General features: G+C 55.0%; 8 protein-coding genes and 1 non-coding gene across 9 annotated transcripts; 6 read left to right on the top strand and 3 right to left on the bottom strand.

Moving 5' to 3' along the window:
• Positions 1-3819: 3819 nt before the first annotated feature.
• On the bottom strand, positions 3820-4533 carry COL26b_005780 (uncharacterized protein; the record flags this gene model as incomplete). Its single annotated transcript, XM_053178615.1, has 2 exons — positions 3820-3998; positions 4476-4533. 2 exons carry the CDS (start codon positions 4531-4533, stop codon positions 3820-3822), a joined length of 237 nt encoding a protein of 78 aa, XP_053037435.1.
• A 1853-nt stretch (positions 4534-6386) lies between these two features.
• COL26b_005779 (uncharacterized protein) lies at positions 6387-8119 on the top strand (the record flags this gene model as incomplete). The annotated part of the gene is given in 4 exon segments (XM_053178614.1): positions 6387-6436; positions 6450-7433; positions 7480-7712; positions 7821-8119. The coding sequence occupies 4 exon segments, from the start codon at positions 6387-6389 to the stop codon at positions 8117-8119; spliced, it is 1566 nt and encodes a 521-aa protein (XP_053037434.1).
• Positions 8120-9282: 1163 nt separating this feature from the next.
• COL26b_005778 (uncharacterized protein) lies at positions 9283-10872 on the top strand (the record flags this gene model as incomplete). Its single annotated transcript, XM_053178613.1, has 4 exons — positions 9283-9580; positions 9686-10118; positions 10169-10460; positions 10525-10872. 4 exons carry the CDS (start codon positions 9283-9285, stop codon positions 10870-10872), a joined length of 1371 nt encoding a protein of 456 aa, XP_053037433.1.
• Positions 10873-11630: 758 nt separating this feature from the next.
• Positions 11631-13462, top strand: COL26b_005777 (uncharacterized protein; the record flags this gene model as incomplete). The annotated part of the gene is made up of 2 exons (XM_053178612.1): positions 11631-11860; positions 11923-13462. 2 exons carry the CDS (start codon positions 11631-11633, stop codon positions 13460-13462), a joined length of 1770 nt encoding a protein of 589 aa, XP_053037432.1.
• Positions 13463-15039: 1577 nt separating this feature from the next.
• COL26b_005776 lies at positions 15040-15122 on the bottom strand. The gene has a single exon. It is a non-coding gene; the product is annotated as a tRNA-Arg (tRNA).
• A 326-nt stretch (positions 15123-15448) lies between these two features.
• Positions 15449-18694, bottom strand: COL26b_005775 (uncharacterized protein; the record flags this gene model as incomplete). Its single annotated transcript, XM_053178611.1, has 3 exons — positions 15449-16604; positions 16667-18056; positions 18115-18694. The coding sequence occupies 3 exons, from the start codon at positions 18692-18694 to the stop codon at positions 15449-15451; spliced, it is 3126 nt and encodes a 1041-aa protein (XP_053037431.1).
• A 1299-nt stretch (positions 18695-19993) lies between these two features.
• COL26b_005774 (uncharacterized protein) lies at positions 19994-20598 on the top strand (the record flags this gene model as incomplete). Its single annotated transcript, XM_053178610.1, has 4 exons — positions 19994-20174; positions 20235-20275; positions 20327-20373; positions 20424-20598. The coding sequence occupies 4 exons, from the start codon at positions 19994-19996 to the stop codon at positions 20596-20598; spliced, it is 444 nt and encodes a 147-aa protein (XP_053037430.1).
• A 137-nt stretch (positions 20599-20735) lies between these two features.
• On the top strand, positions 20736-21993 carry COL26b_005773 (uncharacterized protein; the record flags this gene model as incomplete). The annotated part of the gene is made up of 4 exons (XM_053178609.1): positions 20736-20788; positions 20843-20936; positions 20989-21783; positions 21841-21993. The coding sequence occupies 4 exons, from the start codon at positions 20736-20738 to the stop codon at positions 21991-21993; spliced, it is 1095 nt and encodes a 364-aa protein (XP_053037429.1).
• Positions 21994-22944: 951 nt separating this feature from the next.
• Positions 22945-25305, top strand: COL26b_005772 (uncharacterized protein; the record flags this gene model as incomplete). The annotated part of the gene is made up of 5 exons (XM_053178608.1): positions 22945-22949; positions 23640-24446; positions 24510-24671; positions 24726-25023; positions 25267-25305. The coding sequence occupies 5 exons, from the start codon at positions 22945-22947 to the stop codon at positions 25303-25305; spliced, it is 1311 nt and encodes a 436-aa protein (XP_053037428.1).
• Positions 25306-25654: the final 349 nt, after the last annotated feature.

Genomic DNA, 25654 nt, shown 5'->3' with positions numbered 1-25654 from the left:
GCAGTAGGTAAAAAATAGCGGGGTTCCGTAAATCTGGTGACGCAGGTGGTCGGTCGGTTTGCCGGGGGGGTCTTGAGGAGTTGAAGGCGACGGACAGGACTCAGGACGGAGAAGGGGGTGGTGCAGGCGAGGCCGGGGTGGTTCGTGACCTGCAGAGGGCGTTATGGGTACCTGTACCAGTACCAGTACCTGTGGAGGGATGGTGCGGGTGTGGTGCGGTTCGCTCAGTGGTGCGCTCAGCGTGGTGCAGCAGGGTGGGTGCGCCGGACCAGGGGTTGACACTGGCACTGCTAGAGACGGATGCCTCACAGAGAGACCTGAGAAAGATAGATGGAGGCTCGTGATGTTTGTGAAACAAGAGGGGAAATGCGATGGTGGATGATGGTGAGAGAGGGCGAGGGCGAGGGCGAGGGCGAGAAGACAGAGGAGGAATGTGACGAGGTTGTCGGGGCGAAGGGCGGGTGTCGGAAGAGGGGGATGGGTGATTCAGAGTTGGAGAATGCGGCACGAATAGAAAAGGAGACGAAAGACGGTGAGGTGTGATGGAGGTCACTGGTGCCCCAGAGGTGGTGATGAGGGTGGCAGGTGAGGCTTTTGGGGTATTGCTGCTGCTGGAGATGTCTTATACAATCACACTCTCGAATAAGAAGAGAACAAGATGCACGAAGCAGGTGCCGGGTGCAGGTGTAGTTAACAAGACACGTGAGGGAAGGGATGCTCTCAAATAAGTCCGTTACAGATGCCTCTCATCGACAAGTCGTCTTCTTCCTGCTTTTTTTCAACCTCATCCAACAAGATGGCTCCCTGCTTCGCGATCGAGGGTGAGGGTGTGGAGATGGAGGCTGGGGATGCCTCTCTCTGCTGGAGCGGCTTCACTGCAAAAGTCACGGTTGGAGCGTCCTAAGAACTTGACGTCGGGTGTCACTGCAGCATTAGCCTCTGCTTAGGTACTGTAGCTTACCTACCTACCTAGCTTATTAGGTACCTACCTCCCTAGCTTATGTTAAGGTACCGTGCCTCGCCCAAGATAAACTGAGGCGAGCAAGGCGCAGCAGGATGGAACTGACGGGAGGGCATCTTGGTGCCTGTTTCGACTACATTGGCCGCCAGCACCGTGAGTGCCCATGGCGGGGTTGGGCTTGCCTCAGGCTGCTTGGGCTGCCACTGCCAGCGCCCGTTGGCCGCCAGACTCTCGGACACGGCGACTGGTGGAACCTGCTGGACGAAAGGGAGCCCGGCCCGGCAAAAGTACCCGCTACTTGCTTCTTGTTACCAGTTCGCTGCCCGGATTGGACGAGGCCGGCAGGTGTGGACCCTGGAACATGCAGGACCTCCCTTCAGAGTCCAACGTCCAGGGCAGGACCTCAGCCGTTGGCCGTTCCTTCTTTTACTGTCGCTACCTACCTATTGCATGGTGACTGAGACCACTGCATCGCGATCGCCCGCATTGCCGCACTGCATCAGAAAAGCGCACCTCTAACTGACTCTGCCGTCTGCTGGAAACGAGGCGATGAGCGCTTTTTTTTGGTCGCTGCTGCCTCGTCCACCGCGCAATGCTGTGTGTGTGATTGCACCGCCCGAAAATTGTCCTATTTCCAGATCTGCATCCTGCTGCGTTCGACAAGGTAAGCAAGCTGTAATTCACCTCAAGTGCGCCACTGGCTCGCTCCTCTTCCGACTCTTTCCCTCGCCTCCGGAATCCCATCCGCACCAGGCCCGAGCCAGCTTGAAGTGACCATTTTACTTACCTACGCTTCAGCCGCGGCATTTCGAGCCCGCCCGCTCCCATTGACTGAGCTGCATCGTCAAAGTCGCTTCCTGAGTGCTGCCGCCTCCAACCTCACATTATCCGTCTTACTCCTCCCTCCCTCGCTACCCCCATCGTGACGACGTCATTCGACATGCATCACCCCTCTCACACCACCACCACCACCACCCACAAACCATACAACGCTGAGCTCAGACTCAGTCCCTTCCTCACCTTGGATTCCCCTCAATCGCATCCAGCAAACCGCGCCTGTCATCCCAAAAACATGACCTCATGCAGACACTCAAATTCAACTAGACTCTTCCCCAGACTTCATGCACTCCAGCTAAACCTAGCCCGGAAGCCCTATCCATTCTCTCTCTGTAGGGGCCTTCCTCCCAGCTAATGAAGTTAATCGATCCATTCGCCCTTCATCACTCCGTCATCGACGGACGGCTCCCGGCGCCGGCACGCAACCATCTTCGTCGTCGCCAGTCCAAAATCCGGGGTGCATCCAAGTCAGCAAGTCAACACTTGGTTGTTCTTCTTTTAATTCTGTCGCCAAAACAGTTGCCGATCCGTCCCCGCTCCGCGCTCGGCCAGTCAACTTCTGCTGCGTGCGCGCTGCCGTGGTCCCGGTGGTCAGACATTGCCTTTCTCGCTGCCACTCTCCTTCCGCCTTCGGTGTCCGTCCAATCTGTCCGACGTCTCGGAACCCCGTTGCTATGTCGCTTTGACCCTCCGACTATCATCACATGATTTCCCAAACGGCCCGCTCTCTACCGTTGTTTCTTCTTCCTCATCCGGCCGCTCATCCGCCGTGTGTTTAATCCCCGTGGGAGACCCCGTTGAACCGCCCGTCTGGGTTCCACTAGAATCCCGGATGGAATCTCCATGAAACATTCCCTGAGTTGGGAATAAACAAACATCCTGATGCGGGTCGCAAACAAACCTGTTCTAGAATGCTCAAATCGCGGTCCACTCAGCAGTGAATTTATCTGCGGCCAATACCCGTCCCTCCCATGTCCATGTTATAATATCTGTTTTTGTTTTCGTCAGTCACATTTGTGTTGTCACTTTCCTGGAACACTAGAACAGCACATATCAAGAAGATCCAACCCCTCTGCCTTGAGCCCGCAGTACCTTTGGAAACCCTTGATGGCTGGCATCTCTTGGGACTTTGGAAAAGGCTGGACCTTTAAAATGAAGCTGATAACTCCAGCTTCCGGTATTCCTTCTAGAAGGTGTTCATGCGGCTGAATACGACGACGCACAGCCTCGAAGCATCACCCATCCTCCGAGGCTATGAACGCGGGCTTATCCGTGAATCCTTCCGTTCATCAGTGATACACACTGCTGCGGTCTCCCCAGTGGCACATGTCGCACGAGCCAATTCGGGTCACTCCACCCCGTTCTTGCATGCAAAGGCCACACAAAAACTTCAGATGGCTGTTGACCAGGGCATGTAATATCATCAGCTTACGTGAAGGTGTCTGACTTGATGCAGCACTGCAGTTGTTTGCGTCCTTTGTGGAAATGAGGTCGAGGTTACTTGTGTATACGTCTTTGGCCAAATTTGATGAGGTTTCTTCCCGAGAAATACTTCCGGTCGATTGGACGTCAAGCTTCGTTTTCTATTGAAGCATGTATGATGTAGCTGAGTTGAGGCTCATGCTATGCTCGCGTACTTACATTGTAAGCTGCCACTGCTGAAAACGGCAACCGATCAAATACCACCCTGGCTGTGGACATTGTTCGCTGACAGGTTTGAGGCATGATTCTCTAATCTGCCTGAGTATTTGCATATAACTGCAGCATCTGCCAAGTACTTTTGCAAACAACATGCATACCAAAACGTGCATGTTCCTTCAAGCCAAACCGGTGGCATTGGAAATCGTATGCTCACCAGATCTCGCCTGGCCCGAAATGGGCCGAACTTCTCGAATGGGTTATATGATGATGAGAACGCCTATTTTTTCTGTGCTAGAGCGGCTACTTTTCCTATGGCTATACTCTAATCACTTTGCCACCATCGTCATCGTCGTCGCTTCTATTGTTGTCGTTGTTTTCATTTAGTCGTCCTTGTCGTCGTCCTTGTCGGCGTCCTTGTCGGCGTCCTTGTCGTCGTCCTTGTCGTCGTCCTTGTCGGCGTCCTTGTCGGCGTCCTTGTCGTCGTCCTCGCCGTCGTCCTCGTCGTCCTCGTCGTCGTCCTCATCCTTTTCGGGAAATGATGACCATTGTGATGACATAACTGCTCGATTTCAAGTATGGTCTCAAGCAGGGTCGAAGAGCTGAACGATTGGTTGCCCGAAACGCAGACGCCTTTGTGGTTTATCTGGTCAAAAATGCACGTATGTACTTCGCTTAGAGACGGTGATATGTCGTTATCAAGAAATAATCTCACCATAGAGACCAAAAAAGTGTTGAATATCATCCCGTGATTCGTGGCGGTTGGTAGTCCATTCTTTTGATATCAACATGACATTTCGTATCTGCCATGTGCTTCTTTGATGGACAGTAGAGTTATACCCCTACTTTCTGTACCACATCCTGGTGATTTTCGTTCTCCTCATCTTAGCCTGAAGCATGAAGACGCCATACATCAACGCTTCGGGCGTCGGCGGACAGCCCGGAACGAAAATGTCCACGGGGATGATGCGGTCAACCCCTCTGACCACCGAATAACTGTAATGATAGTACCCGCCACCGTTGGCGCAACTGCCCATACTGATAACCCATCTCGGCTCCGGCATTTGGTCGTAGCATTGCCGGACGGCAGGGGCCATTTTGTTGGTGACAGTGCCGGCCACGATCATCACATCAGCTTGTCTGGGAGACGCGCGAAAGATGATACCCAATCGATCTTGATCATATCTCGGCATCGAAACATGCATCATTTCGACGCCGCAGCACGCGAGACCGAAGGTCAGGGGCCAAAAGGAGCCTTGCCTGGCCCAGTTGACAATCGCATCGAGCGTCGTTCTGCCCCCCTCACATCAGTTCATGGACAATAGAAGATAGAAAGAATAATCGTTAAGGAGATGCTTACAAGGCGTATTCAACGGCATTTGAAGGTTCTTTTCTTGCCAATGCCTTTGATTTAGGTGGAATCTTGAACGGCGGTGCCCCTTTCGTTTTGGCGTCGGTGTGGTTTCGTCGATAGCGTTCTGTCTGCGCTGATGTCTGCGGAAGCAACGGAATGCCCGGACTGATTTGAGTACCAGCTTTTGCTAGAATATTTCGCGCCGCATGGCGGGAAATCGCTGTTTGTCACTTTAGAATTGCTCACTCTTGTCAAGGCTCTTATCGGGCAACTCGTTCGAACCTACCTTTTTGCAAATTTACACCGTACATCGTGGGAAAGAACAGGAGAAATTGGATCTCATGCAATGAAATTGATAGGACTTGTCAATAGCACACTCATGCGAAATATCGATTGATCAAGTGAAGACGAAGTAAACACAAGCACTGACATCCAACAATCAGATTGACGCCGCAAAAGCATCAATGTTCAACAGAAGAACCCGTTAAAAATCTAGAGAAAGACCGAAATAGGGAGAATATCTCTCTCGGAATATTCAAGGACCTCATCCGCACTCCTAATGTCCCCGATGGCCGTTCATGCCCCCATGATCTCAACTTACACGGCATGCCCAGACATCCGAATCAGGCTTAGCCCAGCCACCCGTCAGGAGTGGATCGCGCTGGATTTAAGGTGAAAACCCACCGGCGTCGCAGCCAACGACCCCGGCAGTGGGATTTGTCCGGGCCCAGGTCCAGGGTTTCACTCCGTCAAGGACAATTGCAGTCCGCCCAGTCCGCGAGATTCCGACTAGCTCGGATAAAACCCACCTCCTTTCACCATCCCCGTTGACGATTCCTTCACGCCCTTTCCGTCCAAACCCACCAACAAGCACCGGGTGATCTGTCTCGGTTCTATGCCCGATTTCGATTGATCTCCCAGTCTATCAGCGTTGGGCCTCGGGAGCCTGCTGCGACCCGAGATGCCGGAGTCTGTCGTTGGCACCGGCGGCCGCGGGTACACCTGCGCGACCTGCGGTAAGCAGTATCAGCGGAGCGCTCATTTGCGACGGCACGAATCCACACGTAAGTCTTGCGATCTGTGATCTCTTCCGTCGGCTTGTTCCGGGCGTGACGGGTAATATATCTGTCTCAATTGGGGGACTTTTGTTCTCGAGACCATGAAGCCATTCGCGAGCCCCCCTGAACGGGACCTTTTTTTTTTGCTATCCTGATGTGGTTTGGCTGCCTTCATAATTTTGTGGAGATCATTCATCCCTTGTAGCTTAGGTTCAGTCATCGACTTGCCAGCTGAAGTCGAGTGTGAACCGTTCATCTCATCTGCCATCATCTTCACATGCTATCTCGGTGTTCTTGACGCTCACACCTCTCTAGATATCGAAGGCGCAAGCTATAAGTGCCCTTACTGCGAAAAGTCGTTTGCTAGACGGTATGTTTGGCCCTCTTCTTTTAGAACCATTTTTCTAAACCAGCACAGCGACGTCTGCCGCAAGCATACTATTCACTGCCCGAACAAAAAAGACCATGAAGCCATTCCCATTCTCAAGCGCGGCCAAAAGCCCCGGGCGTGCGATGCTTGCTTCCACAGCAAACAATCATGCGACACATCCGATCCATGCGAGCGCTGCGTCTCTCGCAAGCTAGCATGTACCTACCACAGGCTCGAAGACGCGCCGTCCGTTGCGACGGATTCCTCGGCTTCGTCAACAGCCGTCGGTACTCCCACCAACAACAACGACAAGGACCGCACAAAGATCACAGTCGCCTTCCTCCTCGGCCTCACAAACCCAAACTCGGAAAACATTCTCGAATTCCTCGCTAGTGAAGCAGCCGCCAGGACTGAAGGCGACGGGCTTGATTCGAGTATGAGACCGGTGGTGCCTGCCCCGTTCCCTCCGAGCTTGTCTATCGACCAGGACTTTGCCGCCTTCCTACCGTACCCTTTCGCAACTGGTTTCGTCCCCGAGTCAATTGACTACCTTTATGCCATGTCCGGGCTCGCGGAAACGTCCGGACTGACAGCGTCGCTAATACATACACCAACTTCATCGTACGACCCGGCAATATTCGAGTCGCGGGCAGCCATGATCGTCTCTGAACTTGAAGAGCTCCACCATGCATTGAAGATCTGCGACCCGTGGTATGACGGAGCCTTTGACCGCGTTGCTGCGACTTCCGTCTTCTCGGCGGAGAATCTCTGCATGTTTGCTGCCACGTACTTCCGCGTAAGCCATATCGACTTTCCCATCCTGCACCGGCCAGACTTTGGCACGGACCGGACGACGAAAGAGCTCCTAATCGCTGTTGCTGTCTCTGGCGCCTTGAGATCACCGCCCAGCGATGACGCTCTAGCTGCACGGGCCTACCTGAGTCTCATTGAGGAGTACATCTTCAGAAGGCTCCATAGGATGATCCCGAACGGCGTGACGCCTGAGTGGACCCCTGAGCTGGAGGCGAGCCTTCAAGCAGCGGTCATGATTCATAGTGTGCAATTCTTCCGAAACGATATGGCAACGCGGCGAAAGAACCGTACGCAAAGGCTTCCGATGTTGGTCCAGGCTGTGCGTTGTCTTGGGCTGGCTCAGACGAGGCATGCGCCGCTATTTCAGTACGATGAATTTGTGCGGAACGAGTCTCGCATTAGGTAGGTCATGCTCTCTCCGACATCGTGGTTGATCTAACGATTGCAGGCTGGCAACTTGGATGGCTTTGGCAGACTGGCAACAAACCGGCATGTTCAACGTGCCGTCCATGATCTCCACCTCAGAGATAACGTGCGATCTCCCCTGTCCGCTGGAACTATGGGATGCCAGCAATGCAGAGGAGTATTATGAAACTGCCAATACCAAGGGGTTCAATCCTGCGAGGAGGATAGTATCACTTAAGCACTGCATGGATGCGTTGATGAGCGACACTTGGAACGGTATGGGGAGCTTCCCCTTTCAAGACATTAATGCGACGGACCTACAAATTCTCATATTTGGTATGTCAGCCCGGCCGTATGTGGTAATTTGAAGCTGACAATTCGCAGGTATCAATGGTATGGTGCTCACTGCAAACTTGATGGGCGTCCTGGGCCCCAGCACTCGGAATCTCTCTCGCGCCATCTCACGTTGGGAGGCAATGTGGGAGACCATACAAAGCCGCATGGATCCCACTGTATTCGAAAAGAGTGGGATGGTCAGATACAACACTGAGCTCTGCTGGGCAGCGAAGCAGATCATCAAAGTCGCCATCTCTGGGGATCGGAGTTCGGCGTACATGCAAAAAGTTGGCCACGAGTCTCTCGTGGAATTGCATGAGTTTGTGCGTCAGTACAGGGACATATAAGGGCGTTTGAGCGGTTTGCGAAGCAAAATTGTTGCATAGGTTGCCGGTTGCTTGCACTTCGGCATCGTGTATTTTTCGGTATTTGGCGGCATCACGGGATGGGAGCGTGGGATATGTTCGTCGGCTTCATGATCATGGAAGGTTCGCCACCCAACTCACTTGATACTCTGACAAATGAATAAAAGCAGAATCTCTCGCCCAAGCCTGTTCATCAGGACTGTCAGCTAGGTGTGCATGTCATCGCTGATTCTCGGCACGGCAAAGCCAAAGTTCGGCACCGAACTAGTGGGCCTTAGTCAGTTCAGCCGAGGCCGACCCCGAAATTTCTTCCCGCTCACAAACGCACCACGTTCTCGGCACCGAGGTCAAGAAGCAAACCGTCTTTTCTTCTAATCTTGTAGCAGGTCTTGCCTTTCTCTTTTCTTGCCCAAATCGAATCGCCGAAAGTCGACATGCCTATGGTCACGCCCAGTTCGCCGAATACTCGCCGAAGAAATGGACGGCCGCACGCCTGCGGCCCATGTCATCGGCGCAAGGTTGCCTGCGACCGCGCTCGCCCGGTCTGCAGAAGCTGTCGAAGACGGAGAAGGCCGGGAGAGCCGTGTGACTATGAGACAGAGGATTCCGAGCCGCCTGCATCGACGACTCGGCAGCATGTTGGGCGAAGAACGAGAAGTGCGTCGCCTACTTCAGCCAGCCCCGAAGCCCGAACCCGCCGTCGCTCAATCACCGGGACTCGCGATCGTTCTGAGAAGGAACGTGAAAGTCCTCGTTCAGATAGCCCAGTCGATGCGCAATCCCCTGGGTTCCTTGGATTCACTTCCTACCTCGGCATATACGAAGAAACGCGGGACGCTCTGTCGCCTTTCCAACCCCAACTTACAAGCAGGGCACGCAGAAGCGGTATCAACACACCCAACACAGAACCAGAACACAAACGGGTGTCAGATGCAGTTTTAAAGACATGCATTTCTGTTCTCCAACGTATTCCTCGAAGAGAGGATGCGCAAGTTCTATTCGGCTCCCACTTCAACGAGTGTGACATCGCTTTCCAGCTCATTGCGCCACGTGCCCTCGACCGCTTTTATCACCACTATGGCAGGCTCTTTGAGACGATGGATCACAACGTAGGTAAGCTATCAGACTTGGCAGAGATCATTTGCATGAACACATCAAAGGTATTTGTGGAAAATGAGCCAGACGGCAACCGCTACATTGAACAATTTTCAGGAGAAAATACCCGCTGGGAAACTCTGGGCTTGCTTTTCGCGTACTGGTTTCTCGGTTCGCGGGGAGTCAAGAATACACCAAAGACAGTGAAGTCTGCAGCAGTCCTGCGGAAATGTCTCAACGATTGCGTTCTGCTCGCCAGAGCCACGACCTCGAAGGCAGGAAATACGTTGTCGGTCTACCTTCATTACAAGCGAGGAATCGTTGACTCTGTCGCTGATGGAGATGCAAGTAAGCTTTTAACGCAACCATTGTTCTTGCTGTCGAAAAGTCCAGGGAACACCATCGCTTGGGCACCAATTCTTGACAAGTTTCATGGCTGATCTACGATCGCAGGTCTTTCGTGCTGGCAATCCCACGGAGAGTGCGTGACTCTCCTGACATCTCTTGGGCTTCACATCGACGACAGCGCGCCAAACCAGCCATACGTGCCGACCCTCGCGTCTGAACTACGGCGAAGATTGTTTGGCCACGTCTTCCACAGCGACAAAGCAGGATCTACTTTCACGGGTCGTCCTCCTCTTCTGTGCGGCAAGTTTACTTCGACACCCTTGCCACTTGCTCTACGGGACGAGGACTTGTTGGCAGACGAGGATACCCGAAAAGCGGCAGCAGAGGGCCTAGACAGCTACGGGTGGAATAGAGACGGCGCCCTTCCGCCTGTAGGTAACCTGCGAGCCCGAGTGTGCTTCTCCATGATCCGCGATGACATATTTGAGATTGCTCTGGCAGTCAGACCCGTGGTAGTTCCAGCGCTACAAACTCTCATGTACGTATTATCTCGTGGGTCTTCAGAGTATGATGCTGACTGGTTTTCAGGGGTATAAAAGAGCGACAGCTGCAGGCTTATGCTCAGCTGCCGTCAGCGATGCGTTTGAACACCGCGGAGGTGAAGAATTCGACACTGAATGACGGTACGCTCTATACACTGATGGTTGTGCACCTGGAGCACCTGCAAAATCTGTTTTTCGTCGAACAATTGCTCTTTCGTGGGGGCCATACGAACAACGACGACCTGTTACGAGTGAGCTTCGAGATGGTATCGACTGCCGTCATGTTCTGGACCAACATGGATCGGTTTACCCCGTTGCATTGGGATTTCATGTGGCTGGTGAGCTCAATCTTCTCTGTACGGTTTACGAACCCTCTCTTGATGATTCTGACCTTGATCGCAGGTGATGGCGTATGCCGCTCCGGGCGGAGGTGTTTTATGCCTGGAGCTTCTCCGGCCTACACCCACCGGTGACCCTCAAAACCCCAAACCCTCCCGCTCCAATATCATTCAACAGCTCAGTCTGCTGGTCGGTTTCCTGTCCTGGGTCAAGCCCTCCGCTCCGAACGCAGACCTCTGCGCCGACTGCAAAGTCGTGATCCAGCACGTACTCGACCACGCACTGAACGATACCGGCGCCGTCGGCAATGCCATGCCTGTGGACATCTCAAGCTGGGACGTGTCTGCGCAGCTGGACTTCAACTTTGATCTCATGGACACATTTGACTGGCTGCGACCAGATTTTACTTGAATGCTGCCGTGTCCCGGATGTGGCGGCTCAAATCTCGGAGGATGTCCCGGGAGTGGCCCCCCACACTTCCGACCGGCAACACCTTTTCGGCCGGCGCTGGCATCGGCGCCCCCAAAACAGGCAGGAGCGGAAAGTCCCTACAGCGAGTTGTCTCACCAGCGGAAATTACTTTCCATTGCTACGTAGGCAGAAAAAGCCAAGCGACAGTTTCTGCTTTGTCCCTTTAATCACTCAACTGAGTTGTCAAATGTCAAGCTTCGTTGCCAACGAGGCCACCAGTCACTCGTCTCGTTCAAAGACTCAAGACCGAGTCTTCATCGCAAGCTCGCAATCGGTTAGAGCTGTAGCTGTCTCACTACAACATTGCAATCTCCCGTCTCGGCAAGACATTCCCCTAAAGAACGCGACTACAGCGTGGCTCAACCGCTGTAAAGGCCCCTGACTCGCTCCACCAGCGGTACCTGGTGTCGTTGATTGGGCGCTATTAAAAGGAGCACTATCCGGGAAGCAACAGTACGACGCGTCAAAGCCCCGCAATCAGGGGCATGTCAAAATCTTTCCAGTGCCGAAGCTGTGCCTTACAAGGCGACGTATCTCTTTCTTTGAGTTATCGTAAACTTGGATTTTTTTCGTATCCGGTTGAAGAACAATCCTCTTTGGACATGATCTTGTAAACGCCGCGCCTGCTCGGTTTCCCCCCTCACAAACCCCGAGTCAGCACACTTCAAGCAGGGGCGCTCGCCAAATCTTTGACAACCATGACGGCCCCCTGCGATAGCGGCCGCGCGGTCTCCACGATGGAGAACGCCACAAAGCGGGAGCCGTCGGTAGCTACCGCCGTTGGTTCGGCGAGCGAGGACTCAAGCGTCAAAGACGAACAAAAGGACTACGACACCGAGAAAGACACTGCGGTGGAGTCCGAGAAGGAGGAAATCGGACCGCTTCAACAGATTCTCAGCACTCGCCAACTAGTTATCTTGATCACAGTGTAACCCTTATCTCTCAACCCCAGAATTCTTTTGAATAAGCACTTTGGCTAACTCTCACCAGCGTCTGGTTCTACAACTTCACGTTGGGCTTTTCCTCTGGGATTTTCAAAGTCTTGACCCCGTATGTCACGAGCGACTTCAGCCAGCATGCTCTTACAGCAACGACGGCTGTCGTGGCCAACGTCACTAGCGGTATCATCAAGCTGCCGTATGCGAAGCTCCTGGACCTCTGGGGAAGGCCCCAGTGCATGGCCTCGATGGTGCTATTCACGACCGTCAGCGCTGTCATGATGGCCGCTTGCCAGAACGTCGAGACCTACTGTGCAGCGCAGGTCTTTTACTACATTGGCTTCTTTGGCATCCAGTTCAGCTTCACAATCCTCATCGCCGATGCCATCCCCATGCGCCACCGGGCCTTCGTCATGGGCGTCCTCGCAACCCCGTCGCTCCTGTCGATATGGGCGTGCGGTCCGGCAGCAGAGAGTGTCCTGGACACCATCGGCTTCAGGTGGGGATTCGGCATCTGGGCGATTCTGATCCCGGTTTGCTCCCTGCCTCTGCTGTACTTGATGTTCAAGTACGACAAGCAGGCGCGGGACGCCGGGCTTATTTCGAGGCCAATCCACAAGCAGACTTGGCAGGAGAACTTCATTCACTACTGCAAGGAGTTCGATGTCATCGGACTGCTGCTTCTGGCTTCGGGTCTTTGCTTCTTGTTGCTGGCAATCAGCATCTACTCGTACCAGTCCCAAGGCTGGGGTTCGCCGATGATCATCTCCTTCATCGTCATCGGCGTTCTGATGATTGTGGGATTCCTGATGTATGAGAAGTATCTCGCCCCCGTCACATTTCTCCCATGGCACCTCCTCACGGACCGGACTGTGGTGTTCACCAACTTGCTGGCCGGAACGCTGTATACGTCCGACGGCGTGGTCGCAGCATACATCTACTCCATGCTCATCGTCGAGTTCCACCAGTCTGTCACGAATGCCACCTACATCAACAACATTGAGATGGTTGGCGCCTCCGTCTCGAATCTGCTTCTCGGGGTGGCGTTGCGGTACAACGGCCGCATCAAATACTACGCTCTCCTCCTCGGAGTCCCCCTTTACATCCTCGGCGAAGGCCTCATGGTGGGCCTGCACATCCCCAATCCATCCGTCGGTGTCATGATCTTGTGCCAGATCCTTATCTCGTTTGGCAACGGCGTCATGTACCCGATCGAGCAACTGACGCTCATGGCCGTGTCGCACGCGCACACTCCGGCTCTGCTGGCGGTGGAGACGACGATCGTGGCGTGCGGCAAGGGGGCGGGCTCTGCCATCGCAACAGCGATATGGACCGGGCTGTTCCGGAAGAAGCTGGCGGCGCACCTGCCCTCGTCGGAGCTCACGAAGCTCGACAGTATTTACGGGAGTCTGGAGGTGCAGTCCTCGTACGCGGACGGAAGCGAGGCCAGGATGGCGATCGACCGGGCGTATGGAGAGACACAGCGGGTCATATTCATTGCTGGAACATCCATTCTTGCGGCTGCGTGGATTTCGGTGCTGTTCTGGCGGGATATTGACGTCAAGAAAGCCAAGGGCGGTAGGCGCAGCTGATGATTTCCAGTCCCAGTGTATGAAACCAAAGCGCCTTGAGATACCTGAGGTAGACAGCAATGTTTGGGCAAGCAGACGTGGAAGATACCTATGGATTGCAGTGCGTGCTCCTCCATGCACTCGACTCCAGCGCATCCGATGCGGCGGCCTTCCCAAGTCTACCTTACGCACCTGCCATACCGTATCTTCAGCTGCGCAGTTGGGAGGAGCGGTCCTGCTCCCGATGAGGCTTTCCTCGGACCTACCTCCTACCTGCCTCGCACCATCTGCGCCTGGAAAGTCGCTCTATCCTACCCTGCCTGCCTGGGTAAGGTACCTTAAGGAAGGCACGTAATCCCTGATTTGTGCTGCACTTCTCCCGCCCTTCTTCTCCCTCCATCGCACATCACAATATCAAACCTACAGCCGACCTCTCCAGTCCTATGAAGCAATCTCCTTGACTCTCTTCCACCGTTTGTGGTATTTTATTTCATCTTCGCCTCTACCCTAGGCCTTCCTTACTAGTATCTGCACCTGCCACCACCAACACACGCCATGGCTACAAGTGACAACACGCACCAAGAGCAAGCCGTCGGCGTTGATGGCGGTGCCCATCCCCACAGGTCCCATTCCCACAGCTCAACAGGAACATTGGCCAAGTTCCCGCCGTCATTCTGCGGCTATTCCGTGGAAGGACCAAGGGTACACCGGTGGCGACGCCGACGCGTACAGGGACACTACCTCCTGGGCCTTTCACCAGATAGGCCTCTGTTCAGTGTGCACTGCCATAATGGAACCTTTGTTCCCACAACCCACCACTATTGGACCAGCAACTTTGGAGGATCTGACAGATTTTATTTTGACCTCCATGACGGACCTCACGCACACAGCCCTTCAATGGCGATGGTTTCTGGAAGTCAGTGGGGCCCCTTGTTGTTCAAGCTCCCCCCTGCTGGGGATTTGCAAGAGTACTATCAAGAAGTCACCAGTCTCAACCGCTTCAGGCGAGACCGAGACGGCAACATCCAGTGCTTGCCGTTCAAGATGAACATCAATGGGGTGACGGAGACATTCGAATGGAGAGCGACGAAGGTCAAGGAGCGCAGGGCACGCGATTGGTGGAGACGCCAACCCGCACACGAGCTTGTTCGGATAACAAACCTCAATCCCAGTGCGGGGGGCAAGCGAAGGAACAGACCAGTCGGTCACAGCTCCGACGGCGGCGAGATCGTTGCTATGTTAAATGCGGGGCTCAAATTTACCTTCTTCGGAACAGGGCTGATTGGCGTTTTCGGGGAGAGGTGGGAAACAATGGCGGCTGTCACTGGATTCACAGTATGGTTGGTCGAACACTGGGCATACGAACATGCGGCAGCCCGCACTGCTCAAATAATTGCAAATGCGCAGGCGATTCAGAGAAGCAGTGCGCGTTCGCGTTCGTAAGCCTGTCTGTGCAAGCTCGAGTCAAACGTGTACGTCGACGTCCCATTATCATTAGGCTGGCCTTAGAATTCAGTCTACCCTAGATCACATTTGTATCATGGAACTTGCTTCCATGCCTCGCAAAAGTGAAGATGACGTGAAAATACAAAAGGAATTGACCAGCCTGGGGGTCGAACCCAGAATCTCCTGATGTCACGATCGATCGTAGTCAGACGCCTTGCCATTGGGCCAACCGGCCAGTTGCGGAAATCCCGGAGACGAGATGTCCTTGTGTTGCCATCATGCAGTGCGGGGCAACACAAGTAGTGTTTGTGCACATCCCGAACGCCGAGTCATGTCCTTCACGCAAAAAAGTGGATGGCATCTTTGTCGTCTCTCTCCGAAGCATCAAGACCAGGCAGCTTTCCACAGACGTTTCGTCTCTGTCATCGTCGTCGTCACGTGGTCATTCACCTCAGAGATGCATCATCATAACGTTTCGTACCATTACTAGTTCTAGCCATGAACATTCATAGGGCTCGGCGGCCCTTCTAGCCAAGTTTCGCTTCAGTCATCATCGGCCCATCAGAATCCAACGCGCTCCAACACGAAGGCGAACTTGAAGTCTCCTACATGCACCTTGAGATCTTCACGAACGTTAGGACCACAAGCGGCGGTGCCTACACCGGCAACGCGGGCATCAAGACGCAGGAGGGTGGCGTCCTCCTCAAAGAGATCGCACGGGTGCGCGGCGTTTTGGACAGTCTCGGTCTTGTAGTGGCTGACCTGGAAACTGAACTGGCGCCACTCCTCCTCAGACCAAAGCGCAGCATCAGCCGGGGTGGCGCGGATACCGCGGCCGTAGCCCTCGGTGAGCTTTACATAGCGGGTCTCCAGATGGTTGCCGCCCTCCTGAGGCACCTCGTAGTGCTGGTGCAGCTCCGGAACGGTCGTCTGGTATACGCCGAGGCGCTGACTGGACTTCTTGTCGGGGTATGACTCGCCGGGGCCAAGGGCGAGGTACTTGACGTTGTTAAGAGCCTTGGGCAGGCGGAGGTTGAGACCAACGCGGGGGATGTGCGTAGGCTTGATGCCTCTTGGCTTCAGGTCGACGGCAATGGTAAGACGACCGGCAGCGTCAATAGTATAGGTGGTCACAGTATTCCAGCCCCAATCCAAGATGCGAGGGCTGAGGTAGGTGGTTGCAATGATCTCCACCTTCTCAGCAGACTCGTTGATCTTGAGAGAACGCAGAGTGCTGTCGAAGGCGTTGACGCCATAGCGGACCCAGTAGGGTACATCATTGGGCTTGTCATTGTCGGTAGGGGCTCTCCAGAAGTTGGGAGAAATAGAGGCATTAGTGGACGCATCCTTCTCGAGGAGCGGCACTCCGGCGGCAGTCCAAGAGGTAAGGTAGCCGCGGGCTGTGTCAAATGTGAAGGTGAAGTCGGAACCGGAGATGGTTGCTGTTGAGCGAACTTGCTTGACCTGCAGCTTGGAGCTGAGCGTATCGTGACCGAGTTTGGGAACGAGGGCGACGCCGGACAGCTTGTGCTGAATCCAGGCAATCTCGTGAGCGGGCTCCGCCCAGTTGGTAGAGTCCTTCAGACGGAAGGTGATGGTGATGTAGACCTCCTTGTCAGATTTAATGCTCGAAAGGGAGGACGGCAGATCGACCTTGGCCGTCTCGCCAGCGGCGATCGTGGGAACCTCGAGGTTGCCAGCGGCGAGGAGAGCAGAGCTATGGTCCAATCGTTAGTACTCTGGCTTCGGTGCGTTAGGCGTAGGTAGTAGTTGACTTACTTCTCACCCAACTCCTCCACCTTGTAGGAGGCGGAGAGGTGGTCGACGCCAACGTAGTCGTACTTGTTCCAGATGACGAGCTTGTTCTCTTCAACAGAGAGGGAGAGAGGCTGGTAAGCCTTCTTCAGCTCAATCAGACCAGGGGTAGGGTCATGGGTGCTGTGAAGAAGACCATCCATGACGAAGGTTCCGTCGTGAGGACGCTCGCCAAAGTCTCCGCCATATGCGTAGTACTTCTTGCCGTCGGGATCTTCCTTCCAGATACCGTGGTTGGCCCATTCCCAGATGTAGCCACCCTGGAGACGAGGGAACTTCTCAAAAACCTCAATGTAGTCGTCCAGACCACCAGGGCCGTTGCCCATGGCGTGTCCGTACTCGCACAGAATGACTGGCTTGTCAAACTTGCCGTCTTCTTTGACTTGCTCGGTTGTGACGAGACGCGTCAAGCGGTCAATGGGAGGGTACATGTAAGAGAACATGTCGGCGGTCTCGGCATTGACATCTCCCTCGTAGTGAATCGGACGGCCGGGGTCAAACTTCTTGGCGTAGTGGTACATGACCTTATGGTTCTCGCCGTAGAATGCCTCGTTACCGAGAGACCACATGATGATGCTAGTGTGGTTCTTATCACGCTGAACCAGCTGGACCATACGGTCAAGATAGGCCTCGCGCCAGACGGGGTTCTCGCTGGTGTACTTGCCAGCCTTGGGGAAGGTGACGGCCTTGCGCTCCTCGTAGTCGGCCTCCTCCTGAACGTCCTGCGGACGAGCGATGCAGTCGTAGAAGCCGTGGCACTCGAGATCGGCCTCGTCCATGACCCACAAACCGAGCTCGTCGGCAAGCTCGAAGAGCTTGGGGTGAGGGGGGTAGTGTGAGCATCGCAGGGAGTTGATGTTGTGAGTCTTCATTAGGAGAAGATCGCGCTTGGCGTAGTCGAGGGGAACAGCGCGACCGAAGTGGGCGTGGTGCTCGTGGCGGTTGGTACCGCGGATGCGGATAGGGGTACCGTTGACAGAGATCAATCCGTTCTTGAGCTCGACCTTGCGGAAGCCAATGTTCTGGAAGACTGTATGAGAGGCGAAGGTGATCTCGGCGCTGTAGAGGTAGGGCGTCTCAGCAGTCCACTTCTTGGGGTTTGTGACGGGGATGCTGAGCTCGACCTTGGAGTCGTTGGCGTTGACTTCAGCCTCCTTGGTGACAATCACGGCGCCGCCGTTCTTGCCCAGCTCGCTGAGAGTGAGCTTGACGGTGCCCTTTTCGGCGGCCTTGACGTCAACGGTGGCGAGAAGGGTGGCATTCTCGTACTTGTCGTCTAGGTCGGTGCGAAGGAAGAAGTCTTCGATTCTGGAAGGCTCAGGCACGGCCAAGAGGGTGACATCGCGGAAGATACCTATGCCAATTGGTTAGAGGAAAGAAAGAGGACATGAGCAGGGGTAAGGGTTCCATACCGGAAAGCCACCACTGGTCCTGGTCCTCGATGTAGGTGGCGTCAGACCATTGGTAGACTCTCACAAAGACCTCGTTGGGGCCATCCCGGTTGAGCATGCTCGTGACGTCGAACTCGGAAGCGTTGCGCGAGCCCTGGGCGAAACCAATGAGGACGCCGTTGACCCAGATGTGATAGGCGCTGTCGACACCGTCGAATCTCAAGCGCAATTGAGACTTCTCGTCCCATGTGGAGGGGACGTGGAAGGTGCGTCTGTATGTGCCGGTGGGGTTCTCGCTGGGAACGTAGGGCGGGTCGACGGGGATAGGGAACTGGGTGTTGGTGTACCACGGGTAGTCATGGCCTTGGAGCTGCCAGTGTCCGGGGACGTTGATGGTTTCCCACTTGTCGTCCTTGTCGTCGGGCAACGGGGCCTCGCCAGGAGTGCCAGCGTAGTGGAAGTCCCAAACGCCATTGAGGAGTATGGAGGTCTCAGGAATGAAGTATGCGCGAGCAGGGAGGGTATTGCGACGGAACACCTCAGGGTTTTCGTAGTCGTGGACGCCCTCCTTTGCTTGGAGGGGTAAGCTTTGGGGGGCCATCGTGGCGGTTTCGGAGGAGGGGTAACGATGGCTTGGTAGACGGATTGAACGGCCAAGGGCGTGTCAGAGAGTAAGGACGACGACGACGACGACGACGACGAAGACGACAATGGAGACGACGATGAAGACGACGATGGAGACGACGGCCAAGGACGAAGAAGAGAGAGGGAGACAAACGAAGGAGGAGGAGGAGGAGGGGGAGGGCAGACAAGTCGACCGGCAGCCCACGGTCGTAGGGTTATTTATTCACGCTCAAAGCTCCACGCGAAGTAACGTGTCTGGGGAAAGGGACTGCTATCCATCCAATCTGCAAGTTTGCTCTCGTGAAGCAGCATTATCCCGCCATAGGTACCTTAAGGTATGACGAGTGAACGTGGGGCAACTGCAGGCCGGTGCAGAGTGAGTGTGAGGTCCACGGGTGCTTCTTGCAAGTTGCTGCCCCTCACTGCTCTGCTCTGTTCGGGGTAGCTCCGAGTCAGGCGGCCAGGCGGGTGGGTGGTCGGTGAAACGAGGGAAACTACCCCGAGAGAGATACCTCTTCGCAAGGCATGCAGTGGAGGTCTTCGCGTTACCCCTCCACCCCTCGTCGGAGAAGGTCCGCACCAACCTACTATGCAGTAGAGTCCAAGGCCACAAGGGGCATAGCTTCCCCGGACCGGGGGTGGTGGGCACTCCTTAGGTGGGTTCGGGGAAGTCGGGGCCGGCCCCGCACCTTCGCAGCAGAGGACCACTGGACCTCGGGGGCTAACACCGCTGCATCTGCCACACACACACACACTCACACCCCCGACCCCCCCAACCATCCATCTCACTCCCTTCCCCTGTGCCTTACCCTCCAACCCTCCGTCCATCCCATTCTGCAGACCCTGTTCGTCTAGTCTGATGTTCCAACGGACGGAAAGTTCTTTTGTCTTTTTACCCCAGATCGAATTCCGTCTAGACCCCCGGCTAATGTGGGCCGACAACTGCAAGCGCACCCGTGTTGTCGGGCTGATGGTCGGCCGTGACTCTTGACACCCCAGGTTTTCTTCTTTTTTTGTGACCTTCTTCGAATGATCTGATGGCCCGAATGCGGGGAGAGCTTGTGTCTTGAACAGGCTGGGGTTGGTCGTCGCAGCATTTAAGAGGGCCATGTCATCGCCCTCTCCATCCTTCGTCTCCATCGATGGAACCCATCCAAGACTCGATCTCTCCACGTCTCTCCACTGTTCCTGACCACTTGGTCCACTTGGTTTGAGCCCGTGTTGGTCTGCCTACGCATAGAGTGGTACTTGGTATTATCTTGCAGCTCAATCCACAATGTCCGCCGAGAAGTCCGACATGGCGGCCGGCGAACACGTCGCCGAGAGGCCCGGCCCGGCCGGTACTTCGCCAGAGGTCCATGTCGATGCCGCCGTCCAGATCGCCCACGAGTCCCAGGAAGGCCAGTACTCGCCTTGGACAAAGTCCATGTTCCGTCTTTACGGCATTCTGATCATCGGTGCGTCGTGCCATGCTTCGAATATCTCAAGGATGCGCTTTCCTAACTACCTGTACCTAGCTTACCTTGGCGGTGCTCTCAACGGCTACGATGGCTCTCTCGTGAGTGCTATCGCAAATAGCCCAAGTTCCTCAATGGTTAACACACAGTAGATGGGAGGCCTCAACGGCATGAAGTCGTACATGAATTACTTCAACAAGTCAGTAGTCCCCACCAGGACTTTCGTAAACTACCTAACGTGATTGATAGGGAGACGGTCGATCAGAGCACCGGCATCATTTTTGCCATGTACAATATCGGCAGTGTCGCCGCCGTCTTCTTCACCGGACCCACGAACGATTATCTCGGACGCAGATGGGGCATGTTTATCGGCAGCTTGATTGTCATTATCGGCACCTGCATCCAGGCCCCCACCAAGTCGTGAGAATAGGTACCCACCGACGCATTGCAATATGCAGCATACTGATGGCTTCCAGCGCCGGTCAATTCCTTGCCGGACGTTTCGTGCTAGGATTCGGCGTCAGCTTCGTTTGCGTCTCCGCTCCCACCTATGTATCCGAGATGGCCCACCCAGCGTGGAGAGGAACCATTACGGGTGTATACAACTGCACTTGGTACGTTTTGGGAGCGATCGCGTTCATTGCTGCGTACTGACTGGATGGTACCAGGTATGTCGGCTCGATCATCGCCTCTTGGACCGTTTACGGATGTTCATACATCGAACATGACGGTGGCTGGCGTATCCCGATCTGGATTCAGATGGTTGGTGCCCATTCTTCAACCCTCACCCACAGTTCCCCTAACAGAAATCCAGGTGACTTCTGGCATCATTTGCGTCGGCGTCTTCTTCATCCCCGAGTCTCCTCGATGGCTAATGGCAAACGACAAGCATGAACAAGCCGCCAAGATCCTTGCGACCTACCACGGCGAGGGCTCCATGGATCACCCTATCGTGCAGCTCCAGCTCAAGGAAATGGCACAGCAGATCCGGACCGACGCGTCTGACAAGAAGTGGTGGGACTACAGCGAGCTTTGGAACACCCACTCGGCTCGTCGCAGACTCATTTGCGTCTTGGGCATGGCTGTTTTTGGACAGGTGTCTGGCAACTCGCTGAGCTCCTACTACATGACCGCTCTGCTAGAGAACGCCGGAATCGACGACGAGAAGAAGGTTTTGGCATTGAACGCCATCAACCCCATTCTGTGCTTTGGAGCTGCCCTTGCTGGAGCCCGTATGACGGATGTCGTCGGTCGCCGGCCCCTCTTGATCTACTCCATAATCTTCTGCTCGTTCTGCTTCGCCATCATCACTGGAACCTCGAAGCTTGCCACGGAGGACGCCAGCAACGAGGCAGCTGCCAACACCACGATCGCCTTCATTTACATCTTTGGAATCGTTTTCAGTTTCGGCTGGACACCGCTCCAGAGCATGTACATTGCCGAAACCCTCAACACGGCCACCCGTGCCAAGGGCACTGCCGTCGGCAACTTTGCCAGTGCCGTCGGAAGCACCATCATCCAGTACGCCAGTGGACCCGCGTTCCTCAACATCAAGTACTACTTTTACATTGTGTTCATTGTCTGGGACTTGTTCGAGGCCGTGTTCATTGTAAGTACCCGTTCTATTGCAGCCACCCTCACGTTGCATCGCTAACTGTTCGGCCAGTACTTCTTCTTCCCCGAGACCAAGGACCGTACTCTGGAGGAATTGGAGGAGGTTTTCAGTGCTCCCAACCCTGTCAAGAAGAGTTTGGAGAAGCGGTCCGCACAGACCGTGTTGAACACCATGAACGTGGACGAGAAGTTGGCCGGTGTCTGAGGACCCACCTCGGCCCGGGTTTGGCGATGCTTGTGGGGCGATACCGGCTCGGGGCCCGGTCCGATGCCCGGGCCAATCCGCAATACCGGTTCACATGCCTCTTATCGCAGCTAGCGTACACATAAATAATAATACTTCCAGTGCTCTATGTTGTCCAGACATTTCTTGAAATCATCTTTCTCACGAAATAACTGAGATTGACATGTCGGCCGAGTTCTTGTGTGCTGGTGGATAATTGGATAATTGGGGTAACCTTGCCCGCCTAGGCTTCGTGATTGGAGCGGCACGGCCCTCCTGCAAGAGTGAGACCAGACTCTAGGACGGCACCATCATGACCAACAACAGCAAAACTCCCGTACCGAGTTCCATGTCACAACCGATGAAGAAGAGAACATCTGATCACTTTATAACGTCAGGCAATTTCGCCAAGCGGTGCCATCACATGCGTTTTCTCCAATTCGTCCAGCCCGCCTTTCCTCGAACGGCTACATCCCCGGACAGTTCCCCAGCGACAGCATCGTCCAATGTCACCTTCACCGCGTGAAAGCAGTCGGGGAATGGCGGAGCGAGGCAGCGCGTAATTAGCTTCCCCTCAAGGCTTCCCTCCTGGGCCAAGCCCGTCCAATTTCTCCAATTCTCTCACCCACCCCCTTCTCCACAGCGTGTCTCCCCCGCACCACACGTGGGTTTGCATATGTATCCAATGCATTTCCTCCCCCCTCTGCCAGGATTCTTCGTTTGCCCCCCCTTGTGCATCCATTCTTTTTTTTTTTTTTTCCACTTGCAAACTCCAGTGCCTTCTGCACTCGGTCCGCTTCGGATCGAAGGACCTCCAACGGCCGAATTGGGTGCTACGCCATGCCTGCCACCCCGTGATTGCGACTGATTCAATGGAGACGATGGATAATGAGTCGATTACTGAGCCGTCGAGGAAGAGGTTGAGGACGAGCCATGCCGTAAGTTGTATTTAATCGTCTCGTCTGATGTTCAGTAATTGTCTTTTGTGGTGTTCATGACCAAGCGTTGTCGCTACGGGCCGTGTTCGGGGGAGAGACAAAATGCGCAGCACAGACTCGGGTGTAGACCACCACCAAAGACCAAGAATGCCAGGTTTTTCACGATGTTCCAATTCCACTCGGAATGGCATGCGCACAACGGCGCTTATCCTCGACTTTGTCATCCCCATGATCTGCCACTTGTGGAGAATGCCATCCATCCTGCTAGCAGCAGCCGCAATGGCACCTCCCCTGGCACCGAGCGGCAATCTCTCCGAAGAACCATGAAGCTGACCGACGTCACGTCCCGCAGTGCGATACATGCCGCGCCAGGAAGATCAGGTACGTGCGGCACGGCCAAGGCCAAGCAACCAGGCCCAGGTCGTCCCAGACTCTCGGGTCCGCGCCATCTGCAGGAAAACAAGAGAAGATTAACGATGTCTCGCCCAGATGCAACGGCAACACGCCATGCGCCTCGTGCTCTGCATCGCAGCAGGAATGCACCTATGGATCCGAGGCGAACTCGTAAGTCCCGCCCGGCTGTCGGCGCCGTGATCCCCGGCGGGCGAATCAAGCCCACCCGGGGACTCGCGCAAAGAGAAGAGACAAAGGAGACCAAGCTCTGACCATTAATGTGCTGCATGTCATCAGACGTGGGAAGAGCGACCTCATCCTCGAGGGCGTACTGAGGGTGGAGAAGTTCCTCCACGAGATGAAGGCCACCATCGTCAGTCCCGCCGCCTCCTCGTTCCACTTTTCACCGAATCCGTCTCACGATGGGGTCTTCAAGGGCGCGCCGCCGTTCACCGACAGTCGCCCGGCCGTGGTCTCGCCGGCTCTCCGCTCGGCCTCGCGCGGGTCCTTCTCCGGCTCGCCCCTGAACGAGATCCACCACCCGCAGCGCACCCCCATCTCCGAGCCGCTGTACCAGAACAACTACGAGAACGCCGTGCTGGACTCCATGCACACGAGCACCACCGAGTCCATCCTCCAATGGCCGCACTTCGAGGCCTTCCCGAGCATGAAGGATGACTACGTCTCCATCTTCCACCTCGAGCAGTCGCGGCCCGTGGTCAAGACACGCTCAACGGTCATGTACCCTTACGTGACCGCCGAGGAGATTGATGGCATCATCGAGTCGTTCGAGCTCACCATCAACTTCTGGTACCCGACCATGTCCTGCGGTCAGCTCGCGCAAGTGCGGAAGCTGATTTCAGATGGGATCCCTGAAGAAGACAGCATCCTCGTATGCCTGGCACTCCTGACGATGGCACTCGGCTGTGCGGGTCAAGTAACTGCCGGCCTGACCACCGGGACGACGCTGAGCGAGGAGGAGCGGAAACGGAGGCTCGCCAGACGGGCTATGGGCGACATGTACTTTGACAGCGTGCTGAAGAAGCTGCATGTCGTACACACTAATGTGGGCAGCACTGCAACCCATTGTCTCTTCTTTACAGCGTAAGCGCCCATCCCGTTTATGGCGAAAATCTCATGCAGGAACTGACCCGATTGGTCTCACAGTATGTACTTTGCCTTTCTCCGTCGGCCGCTACAGGCATGGGAGTACATCAATGCAGCCTCCGCCAAGTGTCTCCTACTGCTGTCTTATCCTCCGGAATCAGAATCAGAAGAAGACCAGGAACGCATTCGCAGGATCTTCTGGTCGTGCTACATTCTGGAGAGGTAATAACCATCCTTACGGCCTTGCCTCTGCCAAATTTGACTGACGAAATCCAGCGACTACCTCGCGGAGCTCAATGGCCTGCCCCAATCAGGCATTGCCCGCATCGAATCTTCCACGGCCCTGCCGGGCCAATACAACACCCATCGTGACAGCAAAGTCGAAGAGAAGTCTTCATTGTACTTCCTCGCCTGCATCTCCATGCGCCGCCTCCTCAATCGCGTCCACCAGCTCCTCTACGCACGCGACACCGGCACCGCCCTCGACCACACCCGCTTCCCCTATGTTGTGGCCGAGCTGAACCACCAACTCGATGAGTGGCGCGACGTCCTCCCGGCCGCCTTCAAGTTTGAGGTGGGCTTCAATCACATCGGCAATCAGAGCACTCCGACAGAACACGGCGGTTTCTTACGGCAGAGATACCTCACCTGCCGGAGTGTGATATACCGGCCATATCTGATGTGGATGCTGAGCGGTAGGGCTGGCCGTGGTGAGGCGAATTCTGAACTTCTCATCAATCAAGACTCTTTGAATAATTGCAAGGCTTGTCTGGATGCTTGTTTGTTGCACATCCTCAACCTCAGGGGGTTTGGACAGACGGTTCTGGTAGATACGTGGATCTGCTCGCTCTCGTAAGCACTCATACCTCATACGGATAAATCCAGCTAATAAGGTGTCGCGCGTGTAGGATGGCCGGTGCAATGCTAGTTTTGCTTGCAGCCTGCCGCATCCCGCAACTTAAAGACATGATCCCCTCTGATGTGCTTGGAGCTGGTGATCATTTAAAGCAGCTTCTGCAGAGCTGGCAGTCCGTCATGGGAGATCCGACCTCCCCAAGCGTGGACCAGAGCATCAGGATGATTAGCGATGCAGATCGATTCATACAGGAGGTGTACCACGCAGGAGACTCGTTCTCTATGAGGAGGCGTTAGAAGTCTGTGCTTGGCTCGCACAGGCAGACTGAATGGGTGATCGAGAGTGACTT

This window comes from Colletotrichum chrysophilum (assembly GCF_026319265.1).
Source record: "Colletotrichum chrysophilum strain AFK26 chromosome Unknown scaffold_40, whole genome shotgun sequence".
Lineage (NCBI taxonomy): Eukaryota > Fungi > Ascomycota > Sordariomycetes > Glomerellales > Glomerellaceae > Colletotrichum > Colletotrichum chrysophilum.
The sequence above is the reverse complement of the archived record's forward strand: the minus strand, read 5'-3'. Positions and strand labels throughout refer to the sequence as shown.